The sequence below is a fragment of the Aedes albopictus genome, chromosome 2, assembly GCF_035046485.1.
Source record: "Aedes albopictus strain Foshan chromosome 2, AalbF5, whole genome shotgun sequence".
Lineage (NCBI taxonomy): Eukaryota > Metazoa > Arthropoda > Insecta > Diptera > Culicidae > Aedes > Aedes albopictus.
Window position 1 is genome coordinate 227582832 of NC_085137.1, and position 26532 is coordinate 227609363.

At 40.1% G+C, this 26532-nt stretch overlaps 1 protein-coding gene and 2 long non-coding RNA genes across 3 annotated transcripts in view; 2 read left to right on the plus strand and 1 right to left on the minus strand.

The window, feature by feature from the left end:
- LOC109401374 (dual specificity tyrosine-phosphorylation-regulated kinase 4) overlaps positions 1 to 26532 on the plus strand; it is a gene marked incomplete in the record, with an annotated part of 426866 nt that overhangs the window by 341173 nt on the left and 59161 nt on the right. Inside the window, 1 exon segment of the mRNA XM_062851247.1 lies at positions 7771 to 8212. Coding sequence (XP_062707231.1) covers positions 7771 to 8212 — 442 coding nt within the window.
- Positions 8264 to 13548, minus strand: LOC134287944 (uncharacterized). Its single transcript, XR_009997654.1, has 2 exons — positions 8569 to 13548; positions 8264 to 8500 (listed from the first exon to the last, which is right to left on the minus strand). It is a non-coding gene; the product is annotated as an uncharacterized LOC134287944 (long non-coding RNA).
- Positions 21869 to 25637, plus strand: LOC134287943 (uncharacterized). The gene is made up of 2 exons (XR_009997653.1): positions 21869 to 25231; positions 25301 to 25637. It is a non-coding gene; the product is annotated as an uncharacterized LOC134287943 (long non-coding RNA).

The window sequence follows — 26532 nt, forward strand, 5'->3', positions numbered from 1 at the left end:
CCAAGAACAACACTACAAAACACCTGTATAATAGTTCACTAACAGGTGCCCCTAATTCATGGTTTGATGCGGCTATGTGCTTACCGTGCCTAAGAATGTCTTCGCTATGTACATACTTTGATCTGGTGCTTTTCAACTGTTGTTGAATTGGTTTTATCAACGTGTTTATTTTTTGTGCTGTGATTGCAATGAATCTAATTCTGCCTAATTTGGGTAGTGGCTACATGTAGCTCATGTAAAATAACGCAACTCAAGTGATTCAAGTCTTAATGACTTAACCTAATTTACAGCTATATTATCCACTGGGGCACTACGTGAGCAATTTCAATTGACAGCTGCGCTTACATTTTTGTACAGCGCCTAGATTCTATTCTACTTTATCGAACTGGTTGCCTTTCTGCTGCTTTCACTTTTTCTACTTTATACCTCTTAGTAGAATGATGAGCACAAGGATGATGATGGATGGCCGTTGTTCCTTTCCAGTCCGATTGGGGGTCCATTATGAGTAGCAGTTCGCCGATGTCCAGGTATCCGGGTCCGTTTGAGCCATGGGGCTCAGAAGAGGGTCAGTGTCAGTTGCTCTCGGGGGAAAAGCAACTGACGAAAAATCGCAGGTGCCGGGGCTGGGAATCAAACCCATGACCATCCGCATATGAAGCGAACGTGTGACCAACTACACCACGGGCCCCGGCGTGATTCAAGTCCAAAAACCTTACTATCGTAAAGTCAACTTGTATCTAGGCATTCACGAATAAATACAAACAATCTAGGTCGTAAACCCAGTGCGTGTTTGTTACCTTCAGAAAAAAAAATGAAATGGGAAACTTGCATGACATGCCTCGAGCATGTGCGCTTGCCAAAATGCAATAGTTGCTACACTTGTTTCTTAACCAGACACTAGTCACAATTGATGTATCTATTCGAAACTGAGGCTAATTCTCACCACATCTTCTGGAGAATCTAGACCATTACATAGCTTGAGAGGCTTTTGTTCGATGGAATTCTTAAGAAGAACAGAACTAGAAGTACTTAACATAGGCATTTGGTCAGCCTGCATGGTATCTGCTAAAGATAAAGTGTAAGACATAATGTTTCGCTCTAGCCATTACAGCACTGCTAGCTTGGTGTGGGAAAGTAGGCCCTTTACTGGCAGATTTACGTTAGGTAGAACAGCCTATAGCGATCAGTAATTACAAAAAAGGTTAAATCGACGTCATCCAGCTGGATAGGAGACTTGCAAGTTGGCTCGCAAGGCCTACAAGAAAGCAATCCGGCTGGATAAACCTTTAAACAAACAAACTTTTGAGTGAAGTGAGTCTGTTAAAAAAAACAACTAAACGAATTTTATTTTCCGAATGACGATTGTACTTCCGCTGATGAGGAAGTTCTAAAATGCTTATACAGTACACACTTTTTCTGATGTGTGGATATTAAATCTTTAGATGAACCTGAAATATTTTCTTTTTCAATCACATCTATCCGGCTTTAACTTGGACAGTTACGATACCTATAGAAACGATTTAATGGGCGCTAAATAATTTTGCTTTTTTTATAAAGTTCTGTGATATTGGGACTTTTTTTTTAAGGATCTCGTCAGAAAAACTTCCAAGCAAAAGGAATATTCCAGAGATTGTTTCAAAAATTCACCCACAAATTCCTTCAGAACTTCCTTCAGAAATCCCTCAATGGATACTTTTGGGAACTTATTTCAGAATTTTGAAAAGATAATTAAGGGTGTGAAAGTTATCCAACGGGATTGTCTGAGTGATTTTTTCTGGGTTTCGTTCAGCAAATTCACTAGCTGTCCTCCAGAGATGTCTCAATGTATCATATTTTCTAATGATGTCTATCTAGCATAGAAAGATTTTTTTTTGAAAATCTACCAAGCATTATCTGAGAAATTTTTCCACGGATTCTTACAGAATTGTCTTTGACACTTATTTCATAAATGTTTGCAAGGATTCCTTAAAAATCATCCATATATTCCTCTAGAAATTCTTTTTAAATTTCTGCATGTATTCGTAAAAAAAACTCCAGGAATTTCTTCAGGAAAATTTTCTGCTGCGCTATTTTTTTTTTTTTCTCTAGAAGATGCTCCTGTAAACCAACCAAGAATCCTTCAGAATGCCTTCTGTGGACTTCCTCAGAAAAACCTCCATGGATTCGATTAGAAATTCCTACGGGAGTTCTTCCAAATCCATAGATTTCTTCATAAATTCTACCAGAGTTAGTTTCAGCAATTCGTTGAGGGATTTTTCCAAAAATCTCTCCGATGATTCTTTAAAAAAAAATCTTCCAGAATCAGTTCAAAATAGCTCCTTGGATTCCTTCAGAAATTGGTCCCTGAATTCCACCACAAAATCTTTCAAACATTCTTTCAAAAACTCTTCAAGAGATTTAAAAAAAACCAACACTGCTTTTTGATATATTTTTTAAGAACTTAAGTTTATGACGGTTTTGGTTCTCTAGTGGCTACCGCTTCTGATTCGTATGCAAAAGGTCCTGGGCTCAACCCTTGGCCTGCCCCTTTCCTTCTACTTTGTATCTTTCTATCTAATTTCTCTCTTTCTTTTCTCTACATCATACCACATCTGTGCTGGTTGTAGGGAAGCAGAGTGCTCTCGGTCTCTTGTAGCAACAACCATCACACTCTAACATTCCTTTCCCTTACCAAATGACTGTTAAAACCTGGCCGGCGGCGGAATTGATCCAAAAATGTATGAGCTGCTAAAATTGCACTTTGAAAATGAGTGAAATGTCTCAGCCCCTTATTCAGTTGAATGTCACTGCAATTGATACCAGTTCAGATCAATCACGGTGAAGCAATCATTGACATGTAGCCTTTAAAAAATAGAGCTTTTTCATACATTTATCGAAGAATTTACATCCAAGAATTAACAAGTTTTCTATTGATTCCTTCAGAATTTCTGTCTGGAATTCCTTCCAAAAATCCTTGAAAATCTTTGCCAGGATTTCCCCTAGGGATTTCTTCGAAAATTCCCGCAGACATTTCTTCAGGGTTCAGTAGGATACCTTCAGAGATTCATGAAGAAATTCATCTTCAGAAGTTCTTTCGGGTATTGCTCCATGCATATCCCTAGAAATTCCACAATAAATTCGACCAAGGATACATCTTGTTGTTTCTGTGCGGATTTTTTTAAGGAATTCATTCAGATATTTCTCCGGAAATATTTCCGAGGTATTTCCGCAGGAATTCTTTGGCAATTTCTTAAGAGATTTTTCCAGGGTATCCTTTGGAAATACATTCAAGGATTTCTCTAGGAATTTATTAAGAAAACATTCCAGGAATTTTATTACGTAACTTTATAAATTTTAAGATCTTTGTTTTTTCAGGAAATGTCTCTAGAAGAATTTCTTTGAAGAATTTCATGAAAAACTTTTGGAGAAATTCTAGGTGTATCCAACTAAATCCATCAAAGATTTTTCTGTTGGAAATTCTGAGTAAATCGGCGGGATCCCTGCAGAAATTGCTGACAAATTACTGAAGCATTTCATTAATTAATCCCTGAAAAAAAATCTGAAAGGATCTCTGAATGGTTTTCTGAGCTCCTGGAAGTAGGTATCTCTGGAAAAATTCTTAAATTTTTTTCACCAAGACTTTTGCAGGGATCAGAGGACAACAATCCCTGAAGCAGTTGCTGAAACAAGTCTAAAAAGAACTCCTAGACCCAAAAACACATAGAATTTTATTTTTTGAAATAATCTTTGTTGGAATACCCGGTAGAACTGAAACAATCTGCAGGAATTCCTTGAATTATTTTTTGAAAAAGTACTGGAGAAATGCCAAGGGATAAAGCCTGGAACATTTTTCAAATCAATTTCTGAGCGAGTCTTTTGGGCATCTACCTTAAGGGTCATCAAACTTTTTTGTTTTTGAAAAATCCCTGAGGAAACGTCTAAAATAAACAAATTTAAACTAATAAATCAATTCCTGAAGGATTTTGTAGTTGAATCCCTTAATAGTTTGCTAGATAAATTTCTGAGCTACTGACGGAATCCTTACTGGAATCGCAGAAGGAATAAACGGAGAACAGTTTAGAAGGAATGTATGGGAGAATTTCCGATATGAATCTCCTTAAGGCCTTAAGGAAACAGTCCCCTAATGGAACTCTAGAAGACTTCAGGGAAGAATCTCTGGCGTAAGCGTCAAAAAATTCTTGCAGAAATCTGTAGAGATTTTTTTAAAGAATTCTCGCAAGATTCCGTGAATGAGTTTCTGTGCGAATTGCGTTTTTGATGGAATATCTGGAATAACACCTGGGAGAGCACCCAGAAAAGTTCCTGGAGAAATCTGTGGTGAAAGATTTCTTGAGAAATTTACAGAGGAATTCCAGGGAGGAATATCTGGAGAAAGCTTCCATACACACTAAACGCTTTCAGCAATATTTTGCTGGATTTTGCCGAGCTGAAGGGTCCAGCAAAATTTTTGGTGAACTTTCAGCAAAGTTTGCTGAATTTCAGCAAAACGTTACTGGTGATCAGCAGAGTTTACTGAACAAATCAGCAAAATTTTGCTGAATTTGAGCAAAAATTTTGCTGAAGCCTTCAGGTCGGCAAAATTTTGCTGAAACCCTCAATCGATTTTTGGTATGTAGTATTCCTGGGAAATTCCTGAACTCCATGTATTCTGTACGAATTTGTAAAACAATTCTGGAAGGTATTTCTAGAAGATTCCATGCATGAATTCCTGAAGAAATTTTAAAAGAAATGGTTGAACAGAATTACATTAAGGAATTTCTGCAATAATCTTAAAAAAATATATATATATTTAAACGCTGAGTTATGAAAAAATCCCTGTAAGAATTCCTGGAGAAAAGTGTAAAGCTATATGTAGGAAGGAATAGATACCAAATGTATTCCTGGAGTAACCTTTGGAGGATTCCTTGCTTAACTCATAAAACCCAAGCAACACGCATGTTATATAAGTGTTACGGCAGCACAAGTTTTGGTTGTATAGGGGTAATTGGACGTAATTCTAGAATTGTGCTAGAACTTCGTCAAACTTTCGCTACCGTTACGCTTATATGACATGTGCGTTGTTGGTGAGGAATACCTCGTACCAATTTTGTAAAGATATTATAGAGAATAGACAAAATGATCGAGACAGGCAAAATTTTCACTTTATAACTTTCACTGAAAGTCCTCCCCGCGGAGTGTAACTTTTCCTTGCTGCTTTATGAAGCTATACAACATTTCGAAATATACTGCGAAAAGCTTTTTGATAAACAAAACTCAAACCAATTGTTGTTTGAGAAACATTAACCTGGTGTTAGCATCATATGCGTATATCTCTGGAACTTAGTACTAGCACATAGTAGCATCAGCTGTCTCGATTGACGATGATGGAGAAACTTTTCTCGGCCCAACTATAACACTATAGGATACCTCCACCCACACAGGAAAAGAGCATGCTCTGTTAGCAGAGGAAATATTGAATTACCGCTTTTTCACTCCGCTCCGGTTCAAGCCGGGCATCAACCGAGCATCACCTCCCGAACGGAACTCGGTGCAATTTCGCTGGAAGGAAGATATTTCAACACCTTCCAACGACGCGACGGCATAATATAAAATCAACAAACAGCTTTGAGGGGGTATACGATAGTTCTGGAAGAGGCACTTACTCAGGATGCCGGAAGTGAGAGGAAGTAAGTTTCGTGTCTGGTTTTATTTATAATTCATGATTTTCGAACACGGAAAGCTTACCTACTGGGCGAGTTACTACGAGTTCCACCGATTGCGATGGTGCGACGACGACGAGTGCACGCTGGCGCTTGGGGTAAAAGTAACATTGCACTTGATCAGAAATTGCTTGCGGTGTCTATAGGTAGGCAGCCTACATAAAAGGACACCTCCATGCTTGCACTTGAGAGTAAAACTATTTCTAGTCAGTACCTACTAGCGTTATACTATCGTGAGTGCACCATGTGTACATAGCATACGTCCTTTGGGTTTAGAAGTAATGGGGTTCAATCTATTTCCGTGTGAATAATTTACAATGTTGGTTTTATCGAGTGATTGCAGCGATAGTGCCTGAGGATAACTGACCTACGATAACATGTGGTTTTGTGACGAGTTATGTAAATAGAATGTCTCTGCTGGTCTGCTCTCTGATCCCTTTGCCATCATTCACTTTGTTTTTGATAGATTAATGGCTAATAAGATTCACCTCGCTTTATTCTTTAGACTGATGTTCGTCTCCGCCATCGTCTCAAATTTGCTAGCTATAATAACAATAGCATCAGCGAAACGAAGCAGCTGAACGGACTTCCTTAAAATCGGACCACTCGTGTTTATTCTCGCTCTCCTTATTATACAATCCAAAGCAATATTCAAACAGCAAGCACGAAAGACCATCACCTTGCCGCAATTCTCTGCGAGATTCGAAGGGACTCGAGAGTGTCCCTGATACTCGAACTATGCACATCACTTGATCCATCGCCGCCTTGATCAATCGTATCAGCTTATCTGAGAATCCGTGTTCGAGCATAATCTGCCATAACTGGTCTCAATCGATTGTAAAATAATACTCTGATTTAAAATCGATGTACTAGTGATGTGTGGGTACGTTGTGTTCGCGGCATTTCTGCAACACCTGGCGGATGGCGAACATCTGGTTCGTTGTAGCGCGTTCACTCATGAATCCAGCCTGATATTTCCCCACGAACTCTCTTGCAAACGGTGATAGACGGCGGCATAACATTTGGGAGAGTATTTTTTAGGCAGCCCTCAGAAGTGTGATCGCGTGATAGCTCCCGCAATCCATCTTGTCGCCCTTTTTGTAGATGGAACACACGATACCTTCCATCCACTCCTCCGGTAATACTTCCTCCTCCCAAATCTTGGTAATGTCCCAGTGTAGTGCTCTTACCAGTGCTTCCCCACCGTATTTTAGAAGCTCGCTTGGTAGTTGATCTGCTCCAGCGGCTTTGTTGTCTTTCAACCGGCTAACCTCCTCCTCAATCTTTTGGAGGTTAGGGACTTGAAATCATTCGTCTTGCGCACGTACTTCTATGTACATCTGTTACCACGCACCTTCGGTGCTTGCAACGTCGCCATTGAGGTGCTCATCGTGATGCTGCCGCCACTTCTCGACCAGCTCACACCAAGCTCACACTCGCTCGTGAGAAGATTCCCGTGATTGTCTCGGCACATGTCAGCTTGTGGCACAAAGCCTTTGCACTAGCGGTTCAGCTTCTCGTAGAACTTCCGTGTGTCCTTAGCGCGGTACAGCTCTTCCATCGCTTCGCGATCTCATTCTTCCTGCTGGCGCTTTTTCCTCCGGAAGACTAAGTTCTGCCTGTTCCTCGCCTGTCCATAACGTGCCTCATTCGCCCTTGTACGGTGTTGCAGCATTCTTGCCCATGCTGCTTTCTTCTCGTTTCTCAACTGTTCACATACGCCATTGCATCATTCGTTTCTGTGATTCGGAGTCGCGAAGCCTAGTGCTGCTGCCGAGGTAATACCTATGGCGGATCGGCTGTCCCTCCAGCCATCTTCAAGTTTAGCTGCACCAAGCTGCTCTTCCGTTGGTAGGGCCACTGCTAACCGCTGCGCGTAGTCCTGGGCCACTTATACGTGCCACAATATGTGACAGCATGAATAGTTTCAATAAATGATTGTGGATGGGCTCATTAGAACACCAAGAAGTTCACAAATGACATGCGTACAAAAAGAGGCATATTTCAGAAAACTCCATCATTTCTCATCTACGTAAATACTGAGCTCTCCCTCTCTCCCATTTCTTTACAGAAGCACTCAAGTACCACGGAACCCGCCTGACGGACTACGAAAAGCAGGAGATCGAGAAATACCCGGAAATCTACTACCTGGGACTCGATGCCTGCAAAATCAACGCCAAGCCGGGAACGGCCCTCAACTCGGGCTACGACGATGACAACGGCAGCTACAACAAGGTGATCCACGACCACGTCTGCTACCGGTACGAAATCCTCGAGGTCATCGGCAAGGGCAGCTTCGGTCAGGTCATCCGGGCGTTGGACCACAAAACCAATCAGCACGTGGCAATCAAAATCATCCGGAACAAGAAACGCTTCCACCACCAGGCCCTCGTCGAGGTTCGAATATTGGACGAACTGCGCAAGAAGGACGTGGACGGAGCGTACAACGTGATACACATGCTCGACTATTTCTACTTCCGCAATCATCTGTGCATCAGCTTCGAGCTGATGAGGTAAGTTTTGCTTTTGTACATACTTTGAAAAGAATCACGATTAAACAGACCTTACTATCAATACATGAGATTTATTGCGAACATCCGAGACATATTGAGAATTTATCGATCGTAGTATTCAATTCGAGCACAAGGGCCGTTTGGTCCCCAGCAAGGACCACATATCGGGATGCATGGTCCACAAGGTCCACATGGCTGGCACGGCGAACACGGTCCAAAAGGTCCACAGGGCACACAAGGAGCACACACTCCGAGGGATGGTCCGTAGTACGGGCCACACGGATTCAGCTGTGAACGGCATGAGAAACAGTTTTACAATGAATGCACGAAAATAGGGGCTATTGAAAAGAACTTACGTATGCTCCACACGGTAATGGGCAAGGATTGCAGAGCTTTTTCGGCATTCTTAAGTTTGTTCTGGTATTCAGTTATCCGGATCTCTTGTTTTGCAAAAAATGTTCTAGCTTCTTTTTTCTTCAATTCTACTGGTAATTTTGCATCTGCCGAGGCCGAAAGATGACTGTCAAGTGCCGTTCACATGAGAGCTAAACTTCAATGCCTACTTAACTTTTTATTTAGTACATGGTAAACACGTACACGAGGTCTATCACGTAGTAGGTGAACCCTGGTGAACCCAGAAGTACACTTGTACTTACCCTACTTACCTAGCGTACTAGGCAAGGTACTAGGTACCTTAGGTACACTACAGGATAGAATAGGATTTGATGGATTTGATAGACAACTTGTCAGCAACTAGATCAGCAAAACATCCTCAAGAACAATATTTTTATCAAAGTGGAAAGCAAAGCAAGGGAATTACTGCAGAAATCACTCAACAAGCGTATTGCTTAAACCCAATTCGTTGGAAGACATTGACATTACTAAGGCAACACAGGGTGGAATGGTACGGACTTAACTGAGTAGACTGTATCGAATGTCCGTCCAGACCGAGTTCTTCTTGAGGTCCTTGACTTTGGCCTTCAATCACTGACTTCACATCACTGACTGGAAATTCAATTTTATGTTAAAAATGTGTTAAACTTCTTTAGAGTAGAAGAAGGATGTGAGATATAAGATGTACTGAACAAGTACTGAATAAAGCTGTGATAAAGAGAATGATCACAGCAGGCGATATAGCGCATTTGAATGTGATGCGAACTGTCAAGCAGACAATGTTAGCATCCCTGCTTGCGTAGCAACAACTCCAGGCGTCACCCAACCGCGTTCACTCTTGCCACTTGCGAACCAACGTCAGCCCGGGTAAGTTGTGTGTGCTGCACGTGAGGGGTGATTCCTTCCCAGAGAAATCCTAAACTCCACAGGTGGGACATGCTGCTTCGTGCGCCACTGGAAGGGCGTGCTCGTCTTCGAGCAGGATCATCGTGCCAACTCGGATGTTGTTCCGTTGCTTCGTCCACTTGGTGCGATTATGCAGATCAGAGAGATACTGGGTAGACCACTTGCTGAGCATTTTCCCACATTGACTGCTTCGATCTGCGCCAGAGTAGTCAACATCTCGTCCACCTTCAACACCTTGGTTTCAACCGCCTTCTTGAAATGGCCCTTGAACGATTTGACTTGTGCCTCACATAGGCCCCCGAAGTTGGGTGTCCGAGGGGGGATGAACCGAAATTCGATTCCATCGGAACCGGTGCGGTGTCTTTGATGAGCCTATCTTGAAACTTCTGGTTGTGCAGAGGCGGTTCAGCTCGGTGAGCTCTCGTTTTGCCCCGACAAACGTCGTTGCGTTGCCGCACATAATAAGTTGAGGCTTACCACGACGAGCAGCGAATTGTTTCAGTGCCTCTAGGAACGCTTGGATGGTTAGGTCCATCACCAGCTCCAGATGGACGGCCGGGCTTTGACTACTGGGCAGACAAACATCGCTACGTAGCAATTCACTGGAATAGCTCGATGGTTGGGATAGTTCACCAGGAATGGATCGCAATAGTACACGCCGAAGTTCATGAATGGTTATGCGGGGTTAACCATTAATTGATCCAGAACCTTGGGCTTATTCCGGAAGCACGGAAACTGTGGTTGTGAACAGGTCAGAGCTTTCTGCGGACAGCCGAAATCAGTACCTGCTAACCGGCGTGGAAGAGCTTGATGCCACACGATCATCGTTGAGAGAGGGTGCTTATGGTGAAGAATGTAGGGATGCTTGCGATCGGACGATATCGACGTCTTAGAGAGCCGGCGGCTGACGCAACGCAGCGATATTGGAAGAGTCGTGGACAGATCCCTTTTTGTCCAACTCTTCTAGCTCCTGCGGGGAGTATTCGTGCTGAGACAAGCGAACTAGAGCGACAGTTGCCTGTACCTGTTCCTCGAGTGTCAGAGGACCCGTTTTCCTGGACGACCGATTGCATTTGTTCGAGTTGTGCCGAAATCGAAGTAGCAGTGCCACGACATGGATGAGCTCCGTGAACGACGATTTCGCTTAGAGGTATTGCTTGAGCGTGAAGCGCGAGTGTTGGACGTTCTTCTAGCACTGATGTGTCCCATTCGACGTGGTCTATATGAGACCAGAACTGTTGAGCCAGCCGCTGTGGGCCTTCGGGGTTTTCAGTGCTTGGGACATGACCCCAAACTCCATTCTTAGTCAGGTGCTGTATCTCCGACACGAGGTTTGCTACGAAAATTTGCCACCTAGAGGATAGTGAGGCTAGGCCAATCAGCGATTAACTATCATCGAGTCTGTCCAGAAGTTCGGGTGGACCTGGCTGTACTTCTCATTTGGATGAGCAAGAATACCAAGAACAGATCGCGACGGGAAAGCTCATCTTTTTTTTCCTCCAAAGGTGCCACTCGTGATTTTGAAGTGATCAGTCGAGCAGTGAAGGTGCCATCCGACGCAGTACAAATAAAGATAAGCTCCGTACGCAGCTTCCGATGCGTCACAGAACCCGTGTAGCTGTACTACTGTGCAGTCATTGCTGATGCCAAGCCAGCGGGGAATGGATAGTGACTCCAAAGCGACCATATTCTGTTTGTATTCTCTCCACATCTTCTGTACAGACTCGTCGAGAGGATCAACTCAGTCACATTTCAGCAGCCACAGCCACTGGATGAGTATTTTCGCTTGGACTACAACTGGCCCAACCAGGCCAAGTGGATCAGAGAAGCAAGCATCGTCGGAGTGAACCTTATTTTTTTTATGTATGTTATTTTTATGCACTTTTAATTTATGCACCTTTTTTATGCCCTGCATAAAAAAAGGGAAAGCTACCCAGAACCAATATAGTGCATAAGAATATTTAATAATGACGGGAACTATTGCAACGGCGGCCAAGGGGTGTTTACAGGGGAGAGCAAGGTTACAGGTACGTTTTTGGGTGTTTCCGAAGGTATCATCCTCATGTGCGTTTCATGGGGTCCAAGTGGGTCTTAAGGGGGCATCCATTTAGTACGTCACGCTAAAAATGAGAATTTTCGACCCCCTTCACCCCTTCGTACGGATTTTTCCTATCTGTATATATAAAAATGAGTTCGAAGTTCCATTGAGGCAACAAAACTCAAGAACGGATGAACCGATCAACAAGATTCTTGAACGGTTCGGTTCGTATTCGTGGTGGTTGTGTTTATACGTACAAAAAGTTACGAAAATCAACTAGAAAAGTATCAAAATTGATAAAGAATTGATTTTCCATGAGCTGGGAAGGAAATTAACACGACTGAAATAAAATCAATCTAGAGTGCGGTGCTATTTTGAGCTCAACAGTTGTCAAATCACCACAAGACGGCAAGACAAAGTTTGCCGGGACAGCTAGTCACACTTTTCAAAACCCCCCACCCCCTCTAAGCGTGACGTACTTTATGGATGCTCCCTAAGGGGCTTTAGGAGTCATTTCAGGAAGCCACAGAGCATTTTAGGCTGGTTTCAGAAGCGTTGTGGAGGCGTTTGTAGGGGTTTTGGTTTGGGGAGATTTTTGGATGCACTTTTAGAAGTTTCTGAGCATTTTTGTCGAAGTTCAGAGGCGTTACGGAAGCGTTACGGAGAAGTTTTCAGAGGTTTAGGTACGTCTCAGGTGCATTACATGGGGTTCGAGGGGGCTTAAGGGATATTTTGGAGGCATTTTCGGACGTTTCAGAACATTTTCGGCGGGATTCAGAGGCGTTACTTAAGCGGTACGAGGAGTTTTCGGGGTGTTTGGAGGAGCCTCTTAGGTGCGTTAGATGGGGTCCGAAGGGATTTAAGAAGGATTTTGGAGGCATTTCAGGATGTTTAAGACCATTTTCGGTGCGATTCAGAGGCGATACGAAGGAGTTTTCAGGGAGTTCGGAGCTTCTTAGGTGCGTTACATGGGGTCCGAGGGAGTTTAAGCGGGTTTTTTGGAAGAATTTCCGGACGTTTCAGAGCATTTTCGGCGAGATTCAGAAGCGTTACATAAGCGTTACGGGGAGTTTTCGGGGGGTCCGCAGCCTCTCAGGTGCGTTACATGGGGTCCGAGGGGATTTAAGGGGGATTTTGGAGGCATTTCAGGATGTTTCAGACCATTTTCGGTGGGATTCAGAGGCGTTACGGAAGTGTTACGATGAGTTTTTGCGAGTTTCGGGTCGCAGGCATTTTAGGAAGTTTCAAAGAATTTTTAGAGACCCCAACACAATATCTTTTATAACACTTCTGAAAAACCCTTTGATTTAAAGATTGTCTTGAAACCCCCTCATACGACCCTGATCTAAAATGCATTGAAACGCCACTTAAATCGCCATACTCCTATTGAAACGCCATGGAACTCATCATAATCAATTTGAAATGCCTCGAAAATCCCTTTGGACGCCTTTAATATTGTCCATAAACCTCTGGAAACGAACCTGAAAACCCCTTGAAACGCCCCTGAAATGCCAACGTTCCTAAAATGCCCTTAAAATGTTCCTGAAACACCCTGAAACTCTCTGAAATGACTATAAAATACCGCAAAACGCCCTCAAATCTCTTGTAACGTCCTTCAAAGGCTCCTGAGATTCCTTTAATTGTCCCTACAGCCTCTTGGAACGCATCTGAAACCCACTTAATACTATTTAAATACTGCTGAATTCCCCGTAATCCCATGAAAACACCAAGCAATCTTGACAGAACGCCTTTGAAAGGTTCCTCAAATCCCTCAAAACAACCCTTTAAAACGCCCCTGAAGCCCCTTGGAACACCCTTTTTGGGCTCTCTGGGAACTTTCTGGAAGCCCCCTCAGCCCCACCTCAATTGCCCAGGAGCAAGACCTGTTCACGCGAACTAGATTTTAAGGCGAAACTGGAAGCTTTTTCTCATTTTTTTGATTTTTTATTAAAATAACGAAGCAATATTTTCAAAATCAGTTTTCGTGCACATGTAGAGTATGGATCAAGGTATATTCTGGATTTTTTGAGGTGGAAATTTTTTTCCATTCTTGCAAAAACCATTTTTTTGTGGAATTTTGTTGAAAAATGGATTCTGCAAAAACGAAAAACATTTTCCACTACAAAAAAATTCAGAAGATACTTTGATCCATACTCTACATGTGCACGAAAACCGATTTTGAAAATATTGCTTCGTTATTTATTAAAAAATCAAAAACCAAAAAGTGAAGAAATGTTTCCAGTTTCGCCTTAAAGTCCTAACTTAATTTAGACATAAATCTCCCTCTTTTTATGCCTGTTTAAATTTATGCAAATTTTTGATTTATGCAGTCCCATGTGCATAAAAAGAGGTTCCAGTATATTGGATTTTATTTATATTTTTACACAGGCATACCACATTAGTAATTTGAAAAATCGACCACATTTTCTTCTCGAAAATTTGAATTCAATTATAAAGATCGTAAGTGTAGCATTCCGAAGTCAAATCAAAGTAAAATAGCTGTTTTGTTATGATTAGATAAGGATAGGGGCTTGCTTTTTGTGATTGAATTAAGGGAAAACTTCAAGGATTTGTATTATACAAGTAATATTTGGTTCTTCCCGGATATGTATCAATGAAATGGAATGTCGTAATAGGCTGAAATTTTGACTAGTTATTTACTTCTCAGATCGGTTAAAATTTGCACAAAATTGCATTTCAAAGATATTGTATTTCAAAAGTGTTTATGATGATTTCTAAAGCTCGTGTAAAACCTTCAAAAATGAATAAAATTCAAACTCATCTTAAAAAGTTTCTAGGGGTGCTAGAACAGATTTAAAAATGGCATTTTTCTACATTTTCCATGCGCATTTATGCCCTACTAATGGGATATCTGATCACGGCAAAAGTTTTTTTTTTGTCGAACAGTGTAATTTTGGTGTCAGCATGCCGTAAGTTTTTTTTTGCAATTTCTCATCGTAATAGGCTGTTTTACCTCACGCAAATCTGCCAGGAAAAAGCCTACTTTCCCACACTAAATAAGCAGTGCTGTAATGGTTTATTACAGCACTGATTTGCGTTGCGTAATGAACCATTACAGCACTGTTTTCAATTTTGATCAACTTCTTGATGCTTTCTGGACGCAGGTTTGAAAATTTGTGACAAGTGCACAACATAACCTGCTATGATCAGACTATCTTAAACATGGCTATGAATATCAGTGTCAAGATCAGTGTGCAGTTCGATGAAAAAGTTTTGTTAAAAACTGTCCTCAAGTGGTAATTTATGAAATTGCAAAAAACGTTGTACGCAACTCGGTGCAGAACTCGATTTTTATAGCACCCATCGTAATTATCCAACTCGGCAAGCCTCGTTGGATAAATGTACGACTCGTGCTGTAAAAATCTTCATTCTGCACCTTGTTGCGTAAACTACTATTGTGCACGTCTCATTGGCAGGCTCGTCTAATTTAACCGTTGTTCAAGACTGTTAAAATATCTGTTTACCAACCGCATCATTAACTCGTTATCGAAACCTAAATCTATATGCTCTGGCGTCATTTTGTTTACTGTTGTCTGAGTGTCTTCCTGCAGTGCTGAACCCATTTAGTTTTACCGCCAACGAAATGAGCTAGTTTAGCCGCAAGCCTTTATTCATTTCCACTGTACTCCCTATCATCCACCACCAGCTTCGTCATTTCGGACGTGTCCTAGTTGAAGCCCTTCCCCGCTGCTGTGGTTGGCTGATGCACACATCGATTACACAAATGACAAATTCGTTCGTTTAAAAATAAACAAACAACCGCAAATCGACAGACAGGAAAGGAACTAGCAAAACTTCTCAAACTGCTGGGTAATGGCTGGAAAATATCGGTAAGACAATAGCAACTGAACAAATGTCCCTTGCGCGCAAATTTAAATGATTGCTGTGAAGTACAAAAAGTCCTTTTGCTTTTTGCTCGATAATTTGCAAACACGACAAAAGTTTTGCTCCTTGCTCGGATAAACGACAATTAACACGACAACCTCAAGCGGGACATCATTGTATAATAGGATATAATGAGTTTCGCTGCCCTGCTAATTAATTATCCACGGTTGATCTTTTGAGCTTCCGACCACTTCGACCAATGCTGTTTGGAAAACTCGTTTCTCATGTTTTCCGCCGTGACTAATTTCCTCCGCAACTTGGTTGATGGTTTGACATTTAAATACCATGTTTGTTCATTGCTTAACCTGACTCGTTTTCCCGCGAGTAGAAAATAAATAACTGAGCCACCAGTCGGAGCACGTGCCGCGGCAGAAGCTCACAATAAGTTACTAAACAATCCACCACCCGGGCCGGAAAGAGCAAAGTTCAGTGGAAAAGCATAACCAAAGAGGCGGCCGGCCGCGCGCGGAAAAAGTTTTACGCACGCTTGTTTCGGAAGCGCGCGACTAAGCTTGGGTCAAAAGCATGGGAAAGGAATATAAAAATGGTGAACAAACATGGAAAGAAGCGGCAAATCTGTCATGATTGACTGATAAAAAAGTTTTTCGCCGCGCTGTTCATTGCTTGTTGCGAAAATCAGGCCTGGGTAAGTATGCTAACAGGATAATGGTTTTTCATTGGTTGTTATTGGTATGAGAAGGATACTTTGTAAAGTTGGGTTCGTTTTTCTCAGGCAATACCATCATTCTGGGTAAAATTGATCTCTTTTCGCAAATATTGCTGTCTACTTTGCGAAAAGTTATAGATTCTTAAGCCTGTACCTACACTCCCGATCAAAAGTTTGGGGTCACCCCCTCAAAAACATGTCATTTTTTTAGGCCCATATCTCCGCCAATTTGTGTCCGATTTAAAAATCTTAGGTTTCATTCAAAAGATAATAAGTCAAAGAAACTTTGAACATGATTTAAAAGAAACTTTATCAAAAAAAATTGTATATAAACTTAACCCAAAGTTGCCAAATTTTCTAAAAGATGAATATAAACTTACGACAGTGTCGCTGGAAATCGGTCGACCAAATTTTAAGATGAGAGCGGTAATATGACCCATTTTCTATTAGCTTTCAACTGCTTTTTACAGAACTTAGCTAAAAAATCTAGAAAAAAAGTTATTAAGTAAATTAACCCTTGATGTCAGCGTCCAAAAGTTTGGGGTCACCCCTCATAAAGTTGTATCGGCCGAAAGTTTGGGGTCACTATCGTAAAACATGGAAAATTGATTTGTGGATATCTTTGTCATCTTTCATCCAATTTTAATTCTTCTTGGCATATTTGAAACATAATGAATGGTACTTACTGCATAGACATTGAACCACACATATTTGTTGAAATTTACATACTAAAACTTATCGTTAAGTTATTTTTTTTTTAATTTGGCAAAATGTGTAAACTTTACATAACATTTTTATATACAAAAATCGTTAAATACGTTAAGTTAAAGACATCAAACGTAAATTCAGTTAATTTTCTTTGAAATGAGCCAAAAATAATTAAAACAGAACTATAGATGACGAAGATATCACCAAATCACTTTTTCATGTTTAACGATAGTGACCCCAAACTTTTGGCTGCTACATCATATTGAGGGGTGACCCCAAACTTTTGGTCCATGACATGAAGAGTTAATTTACCTAACAACTTTTTTCCTAGATTTTTTCACCAAGTTCGGTAAAAAGCAGTTGAAAGCTAATAGAAAATAGCCAGCGACACTGTCGTAAGTTTATATTTATTTTTTGGAAAATTTGGCAACTTTGGGTTAACTTTATATACAAATTTTTTTGAAAAAGTTTCTTTTAAATCATGTTCAAAGTTTCTTTGAGTTATTATCTTTCGAATGAAACCTAGGGTTTTGAAACCGGACGCAAATTGGCGGAGATATGGGCCTAAAAAAATGACATGTTTTTGAGGGGTTGACCCCAAACTTTTGATCGGGTGTGTATCTGAAATAATAATCGGGAAATTCTGCCTGGGAATATATTGATATGTGTTTATTACTTGGATTGTAGGGAACGGTTGGAGAAATGTTCGAAGCATGTTTGCAAGACTTTTAGAAAACTTCCAGGAGCAGAATCTGAAGGAATCTTTGAAAAAATTTCTAAAGGGATCCTTGGAGAAATTTCTAAATATTTTTTAAAGGAATTTTGGAAAGGATTCATGGTTTTTTGTTTTGTGAATTCTCAGAAGGGAAGTTGAATGTAAATACCGAGATGATCTAGCGTAGGGTTGAAAATCTTAGTAAACCAGATAAAAAAATAAGTATGGAAAAGTTTCTTTAAGAACTCCTGGAGACATTTTTGAAGCAAATAATTAAATATTTTCAAAACAATTATTTGTGGTATTTCTGGAAACAATCTTTGAAGGAATTCCCGAAAAAAACTCCCAGAGAAATAAGTTTTTTTTTTCAAATACAAAACCGAAAAAAATCTGTCAGAAGGAATGAGGAATTTTCTAAAACAATACTTACAGAAATTTTCCGAATGAATTTTTTGATTTTATTTTTAAATCTGTGAAGGAGTTCGTGCGAAAATTTCTGGAGATATAAAAAAAACCGATGGAATCCCCAACAGGAATTTTTGAAGGAAAATTTAGAAGGTTTCTGAAAAATTCCCTAGAAGAATTACTAGAGGAAACCCTGAAGGAATTCCCAAGTAACAATGAATGCTGAACAGTGAGAGTATTTGCTGAATATTGGCTGGGTCATGGTGGTAGTGTCTGAATACAATGACAGCTGAATATTGGTCTGAAGTATTGCTTGTTCAACCTCTTTAATCAGCAATACATAGATAGCTGAATACCAAATTGAATAGAATATTGTTAATCTCTGTAACCAGCTTTGAAACGTACACCAATATACAGAATTGATCATCTGTTGTTCAACCTTAAATCAAATATTTTTTGACAGCTTACCCAAACAGTGTTTTCACAGAGTCCACATAGCTTCTTCTTCTTCTTATTTATGGCTCGACGTTCTCACTGGAACTTGGCCTGCTTCTCTTCAACTTAGTGTTCTTTGAGCATTTCTGCAGTTATTAATTGAAGGGCTTTCTTTGCCTGCCATTGCATGAATTTGTATATTGTAAGGCAAGCACAATGATACATTATGCCCAGGGAGTCGAGAAAGTTTTCCCGACCGGAACGGGAATCGAACCCGCCGTCTCCGGATTGGCGATCCATAGCCTTAACCACTAGGCTAACTGCAGACCCCAGTCCACATAGCTTATTCAGCTTCAATACAGCTTTAGTTCAACTTTATTCAGATACTACACGCATTGCCCACGTTTTCGAGGATATGTATACATTTGTGTGTGGTGCAGGTGATAAGGTGAGTGACTATAAATCAAGAGCTCCGAGTTCAATTCCCTGTTTTGCCATACATTAATTTATACATTCCGAAGCATCTCTTCTGGAAATGGAAAGCTGCAAATGATGAAAATAGGTTAAAAAATGTTTTTTTAAATTTGATCCAAATTCAATAAATTTAATTAATTGCTGACTAAGCGCATATTAAGTCTTAAATCAGCCTTTTAATGAACCTCAAACAAGCCTAAGGTTGAATGAAATCACCAAAATTAGATGTTTAGGGATTGAATAAAGTATTGTACATCTCAACTTTTGTTCAAATGAAGGCTTGAAGCAGCCTGGTAGTAAAAACGATTATTCAGCATCAAATTGTTACCTGGGTTTCTAAGCGAATCCATGGAAGAATTTCTGATAGAATACCTGGAGAAACTATCCCTGAAAGATTTTATTTCTTGGAAGCAAAATAATTCCGAAAAATACACAAATTGGCAATTTTCGAGGTTGTCCTTATGAATAAGAAAAAAAAATAAATAAAATTTTAAATTTATGGAAGTGCAAAAAGTTCGTAAAGGTTCCTTTTAGCTTCTTCCAAGCAAATGAAGTTTGTCCCAAAAAGTACAAAAAACATCTACAATCATCGCAGCAATATTATTCACATTATACTTTACATAAGGCTCTAGTGAAACTTTCACAATAAAACAATATTATGAATCGAGCTCACGCATTTATATGTCTTCCTCCGTCTCCATCGCTGTTTGTCTGGCAACTGATGACTCCGACTGTTGTCGTCTCTTCAGTATCCAATCGACGCAACGCACAGACGAAACTCGAAAAAATATTGTGATAACTTTTTAGCTCCTCAAAATTCATCACAATTCGAAGATTTTGCGATAATTTTACAACGAAATAGGTGAGTGGTGGTCTCCTAATAAAAAGTTCCTTCATCATTATTTAAACTTTATGTGATAATTTTCCCAATCCCTGTTCCTAATCAAAAGAGGAACAACTTCTAGTAAAGAAATTGCACTCACTCATTTTTTTCTCTATATTGGAAGAATTTCTAAAAACAAACCTGGAGGATTGTCAAAGTATTCTTAAATACTACAAACGGTGGTATTTCTGAAAAAAAAAACACTGGAGAAATTTCTGAAACAATCCTTGATTGATTTATCTTTATTTTAGAGACTTTCAGCCCGAAACAATCCTTATTAAAAATGCTGAAAAACTATCTGTGATACCTTAAGACTAATAGTCTTAAGACATCCTTAAAATACAGAAGGAGTCTCTGAAAATGTTTTAAATTGATTCCTGAAGGATTTTTTTGGAAAAAAAACTTGCAGCCTAGTTCCTGTAGAAATCTCTAAGAGAGTTTCTGGAAAAACACCTGGAGTATAATGTGATGGAATCCAAGCGAAGTTATTGAATAAATCAAAGAAAAAAAAGACATAGACAACGCCTTCAGCCAGAGGCTGTACAGACAAGGGGAGTCGCTGAGCACATCTTTACTTGCGCCAATTATTTTCAGTGTGCCACCGGGTATTGAATTGTGCCTCAGTGTGCCCCGAAGTGCCACTGCTTGATGATTCAGATTTTGCTTGGCAACTACCAAGACAACCAACTGTTTGTTTTCATTTTGCAGTTCAAATGCACATGGTTGCCTAGTTTTTTCACCCAAACTCAAGTGTCAAAATTGTGCCTCAGAGTGCCTCGGTGTGCCACATAGCGTTTAAGACGGTGTGCTTGGCACCTCTTGGCACAATGTTCCAAGCGACTAGCCCCTTGTGTACAAACCGAATGAAACTTAACTCTAGACAAGGGATACACGGAGCATGCATCAGTGAACACGGAGAAGAAACTCTTCTCACGAAAGTTTCAACGCCTGGAGCTGGAATCGAACCCTCACTACATAGCATGGTGCGATTAGAAGCTTGGTGACCCTAACCGCATTGCTACGAGGCTCCAACAACACAACACAACACAAATGAGAATTTTCTGAAGAAATTCCTAGAAAAACAACCTAATAAACTCATCGGTAAACACCTGGTGGAATACGTATAACGTGGACGAATTAATGCAGGAGTCGCTGAAGAGATATTTGAAGAAAAAAAAATAAAAAAAATTTTCGAGAAAGATTTTTTTTGAGAAAACTTCAAAGTAATTCCTTTACAAATTCCAAGAAAATATATCTAGAGAAATATCTAAAGAAAGTTATGTACATGGTTATGTATAAATTATTACATGAATCCATGCAGAAATTCCTGTGGAACCACTGAAGGATGTTGTGCAAGAATCCCTGGATGAATCCTCAAATAAATTCGGAAATTTTCAATGGCGTCCTTGATAGATGTAAGGAGATAATGAAGGACTGTGAATTTCAGAATGCAAATAGATAAGCAGGCGGGAAAAATATGTCATTCAGTCATTGGTCTAAATTTGGTTCACACAGACGCTTACCGTAAAGCGTCTTGAAAGATGAAACATATCGTTTCATTTAACGATAGTTTCATCAGTCGGTAGAAAAAGGGAATCCGAAAGCGAAATTCAACACTATAAGGCTTCTGATGGACAAAGGTAGATAGCCATTCAAAATTTGAATAGAAGAACGGAAATGGGCGGAGATAAAAATTTTTGACTTCTGATGGACAAAGACAGATAGTCATTGAAAATTGAAATAAAAGTAGTCTCCGACGGAAATGGGCGGAGATGAAAGTCATTGGTTTCTGACGGAAAAGGGCAGAACCACAATAACATGCAGACAAAACTGCAATGATTTGACATTTGCTGTTATGAAAAAAAAAAAACTGCTCTGATAGGACACTGAAGTAAAAGCGTAACAAGAATTAAGTTGAAAACATTATTGATTCGAAAGTGTATGAATGTTTTGCAAAACAGATAATATTGTGCAATATAGATATTATGTTTCCAGTTCAAAACCGAATTAGCGACATTTTTTCTTTGATTTCCGCTGCTTTTGCCTTGCGTTAAACACAATGTCGGAAGTGGGGCGCTGTATTGTACACCTGGTGCTCTATACAGCGCCCCACTTCCGACATTATGTTTAACGCAAGGCAAAAGCAGCGGAAGTCAAAGAAAAAATGTCGCTAATTCGGTTTTGAACTGGAAACGTAATATTGTGCGTAATTTACATTTATTTGAGCAATTGTTGTTGTTAATAACATTTGCTTCTTAAGGCTTTTTACAGCATCATCAGCATCGGCAGCCATGTTGGATATGAGCCTCAAAATTTCAAAGTGATAATTCTCTGCCACCAAAGCGAATATTCGTATGAAAAAGTACCATCCTCTATGCTCACTCGCAGTGATTGCGATGATACTTTTTCTACTGCGTTGCTGCAGAATTGACAGTTTTTTATCACTTCAAAAACGCGAGGCAAACAATCCTTGAAAAGCAAAAAGTCAATGATTCGTTTGAAAACTTAGTGATGCAGTAAGACACCTTAAAGTTGTATTTCAGAGAACGAATTCACATTGATAGGACCAGTTACTTGATTTGAACAATTGATTTTTTAATTGATGAATAAAACATATTCCTGATCGCAAAAATGCGTTTTTAGCACATTGAAAAATTTCCCGGGATCCCGGGATTTCCCGGGACAAGCAACAAATTTTATCCCGAATCCCGGGACAACCAAAATGGTCGGGAAATGGAACCTCTAACACAGATGCTTACCGTAAAGCGTCTTGAAAGATGAAACATGTCGTTTCATTTAACGATAGTTTCATCAGATTACTACAATAGAGTACGGAAATGTACGAATTTCCGATGGAATCCCAGGAAGACTTTCTTTAAAAAAACCTCAGAAGGCAATCAGAAGGAGTTTCCGAAAAAAATCCTTGAAAGTTGTTCTGAAAGAATGCCGGATTAATTTCAAAACGAATCTTTGAAGCAGTCTTAAAACAAAAACTGGTTTACCAAGGAATCAATTAAGAAATTATCGAGAGATCTTTAGAGTATTTTTAGAGCAATCCTTGAAATAATTTATGAAGGAAATTATGGAGGAATGATTAACTGGTAGATATTCTTCAGAAATTCTTGGAAGATACATTTCTAAAGGTATTCAGGATTTAAAGCTTTCTGAAAAAATCGCTGAAGGAATTTCTGGAACAATTCATGAACGAAACTCTGGATTTTTTTTTCAGAAAACGAGATAATTTTGTATAGGGACTTTTGGAAGAATTGATAAATGAATTCTAGCAGGAAGACTATTTTAAAGATTCCATAGGAGGTCTTTTGAAGGAATCGCTGAAATTTGTTTAAAAGATCCGTGAAAGGTTTTCTAAATGAATCCTTGAAGGTATTTCTGAAGAATTCCCTGGAGATTTTTCTAAAGGATAAAATTGTAAGGAATTACTGTGAAAATATGAAAGAGAATCCTTGAAAAAAAAAATGGTAATCATTCATTTAAAGATTACCCAAAAAATTGAAAGAAACCCAGAAGAAAATTTACGAATGAATCCTTGAAATAAAAAAACGCTCCAGAGATATATTTAATGTTTTCTAATGGAATACTCGTGGGAATTTCGGAAGGAATAGTTACACTAATTTATAATTATTTTTGTGGAAAACTTCCCTAAAGTTCTCTAGAAGAACTTCGGAAGATATCATGTAAGTATTCTCTAAAAACCTTCATAAGCAAACCATTGAAGATTTTCTAGACGAGCCAAAGACGAACCCCTTTGATTTTTTTTGGAATGAATGTTTACAAGAATTACTCAAGGAATTAAATGTGTGAAGGAATTCCTGGAAAATGCGTAGAAACATTTCCAACGGAAATTTTCTGAAAAACTTCCAGAAACATTTGTGATGGAATTTCTAAAGAATCCTTGAAAAAAGCATAAATATTTAAAGGAATTTCGGGAGTAATTCCTGGACTTTTGTTTCCATGATTTTTCACATTTGTTAGTTCCTTACGCGAGAACCTCTGGAGTTAACCTGGTGTGGTTCGCAGCGAGGACCCGGTATCGAAACTTATTCCCGACAAACTCTCAAAATGTGAGTTCTTGTTTCGGAATGGAAATTGAGCATGGGTCAGTATAAGGTTGAAAATCTCATTAATACAGATAAAAAGTGAGAATCCTGGGGCAAATTTCGTAAAGAAGTCCTGAAGGAATTTCTGAAGCAACCTATGCACACCGCGGTGCATGATTTTCTATAGGAATTTTTCGAGGAAAACTTTGAAAGATTTATTTTCTTTGGAGAAATTTATAAAGGATCCCACAAAGATGTTTGCATTTATGGGGACGCAAAACAATTCTGAAAACCATATTCGTAATTTTTCCTTCAATTAACGGCCAGTGCCACTTTTGACGCAAAAATCAAGTATCGGATTTCTGCATATTTCCTACGAAGTATAGATTGGAACCTTTTATTTGACACATTGATAGTTTTTATAAGATTATTGATTACTTTTATGAAAATGATTTTCCTTAAACTGTCGAAAGACGGTGCACGTACGCTACCTAAATGAATCCCGTGGGAAATCAATAACGGAATCCTAGGTGGAGTCTCCAGGAAAAACGCGAAAAGAATTCCGGGAGGAATCGCTGAAAGAATTCTGGAAAAATCTCGGGAGAAAATCTTGAAGGAATATTTTAGCAGAATTCTTAAAGGGTTTGCAGAAAGAAACCTAAGTAGAATACATACCGGGAGGAATTTTAGAAGAAATCCTTGAGCGGATCCCTACAGGACTCTTGGGAGCATTTGCACAATGAATCAAAGGGACCACACTGAGAATAAGTGACCGCTCCGCTGAGTTCTTTCATTGATAGTCATAGATCAATGTCTGCAGGAGGCCCTGTATGTAGACCAATATATCCGTGATATGTACTATACACTACCCGTCATAAGTACGGGTAGTGTATAGTACATAGCGTTTCCCCAAGTACCCTAAAAGGTAAGTTGACTCCTGCTACTCCTAGGCTAGGCTATCAGCTACAACTTTGCCGAAGACCGCACTTAAATCGCATGCCTCATTTAAATAGCTACCATTTTTCTGCGGATGATTTTTTGAGTGAAGATAGAGATTGAACAAGATCACGCCCGTGATTTTGCGCAGTTTCACGGTCTCACGTCCTCACGCAACGCAGCAACCTGCGCAACAAACACAAAATCAAGGAGGCTGGTAAACCGAAAAGTTTCTCCAGTTGTCATTCAACACTCCCTTTTCGGCCCGAGCAGACGCAAAATTTCAAGTGCAAGCAATTCTTTAAAACAGAAATTTTCGTTTGGATTCCCTTTTCCTCAACGCTCATCTAACTGAAGATCCGACCATCAAAATCCGTGAAATTCCCGAACCCAACACCCATTGAAGCCTTCAACATGCCGAAGAAGGTTTGCCGGAGCCCATGCCCCCTGCCGCTGTGTGGCCCCTGTGGTCCTTGTGGTCCTTGCGGTCCATGCGTAAGTTGTTCTCATACCCTGTGAAATAAAAGAAAATCTCCGTTACCATTCTGCCTTCGTATCTAACAGGGTCCCTGCGGACCGATATGTGACCCTTGCTGTCCGCCGGTGTGTGGCCCCTATCAACCTTGCTTCGGAACGTGTTCTCAAATTGGATGTGCCCCGTGTGGTCCTTGCGGACCTTGTGGCCCGTGCGGGCCTTGTGGACCATGCCTACCGTGCGGACCGTGTGCGCCGTTACCTCCCTGTGTACCATGTGGACCTTGTGGACCTTGTGGACCTTGTGGACCTTGTGGACCGTGTGGACCCTGTTTTTCATGCCGGGATTCGAACAATGGATGCTGATGTGCTTACAAATTATGTGACACACACATTTATGTGAAAATAAAAATGTATCCAAACGGAACACGACGTTTTCTGTTTATTTATTCTATTTAATCCTATCCTTCAGAATAGGGTCTGGGACCATTTGGTCAGCGCATCTATTTCAGGCACTTGCTGCTATAAACTCAGTAAATTTCGAACCAATTGTTTTTTTGGAACATACATAGTGTGAGATACGTACGGTATCTAACGGCAACGTTGGATTTTTACGGGTGGCTTATTGGGCCTACGCTAACACTCCTGTCTCGCCGGAGGGCCATCGTGCCAGTTCTGTTTAACTTCCCAACCAACACTGGGACGACAACGCTGATGGGGCTAGCATCTTGGATCTAGCTGGGCACGGTGCAACGTTTCTTACTCAGCCGCTGGATGCCAGAACAGACGCTGTTTGAGCCGCATCTCCTTGGTGAAGAGACGCTCGGATCGTACCTCCTCAATCTACTTGAAGTCAGAAGGACAACAGCGCCCAGGCTGCACTACCAGCTAAGCACACATCTCTTAGCTGGCGGTCTATGTCATCGCTTGACCCGTGTAAGCATGAGGTAGGAACTTGTGAGGACCAGAGCTAAGTTGGACGCTCTCCTTATCGACTCACCGTTTTGCAGCACCCCTTATTAAACATGTGGTTCCCATTTTTATGCTACGTAAAACAAAGGATTGAAGCGCTGTTTGTTTTGTTTCTTATTTTTGTATTTTTTGTTAGAAGTGAACACGCAAGAAAACAAAAAGAACGGAATCAATTGTTGCCATAATTACTTGTTTTTGATTAGGATGAATTTCGGAGCGTGATATTACTAATGGCCCAGATACCCTATTTGATCTGCTTTAATTACCAGGATATTTTCAAATAAAATCAAGTTTGGTTTATTGGGGTACCTAACAAAGGATTCCTTAACGTTTCACTTTGAGTACGTTAT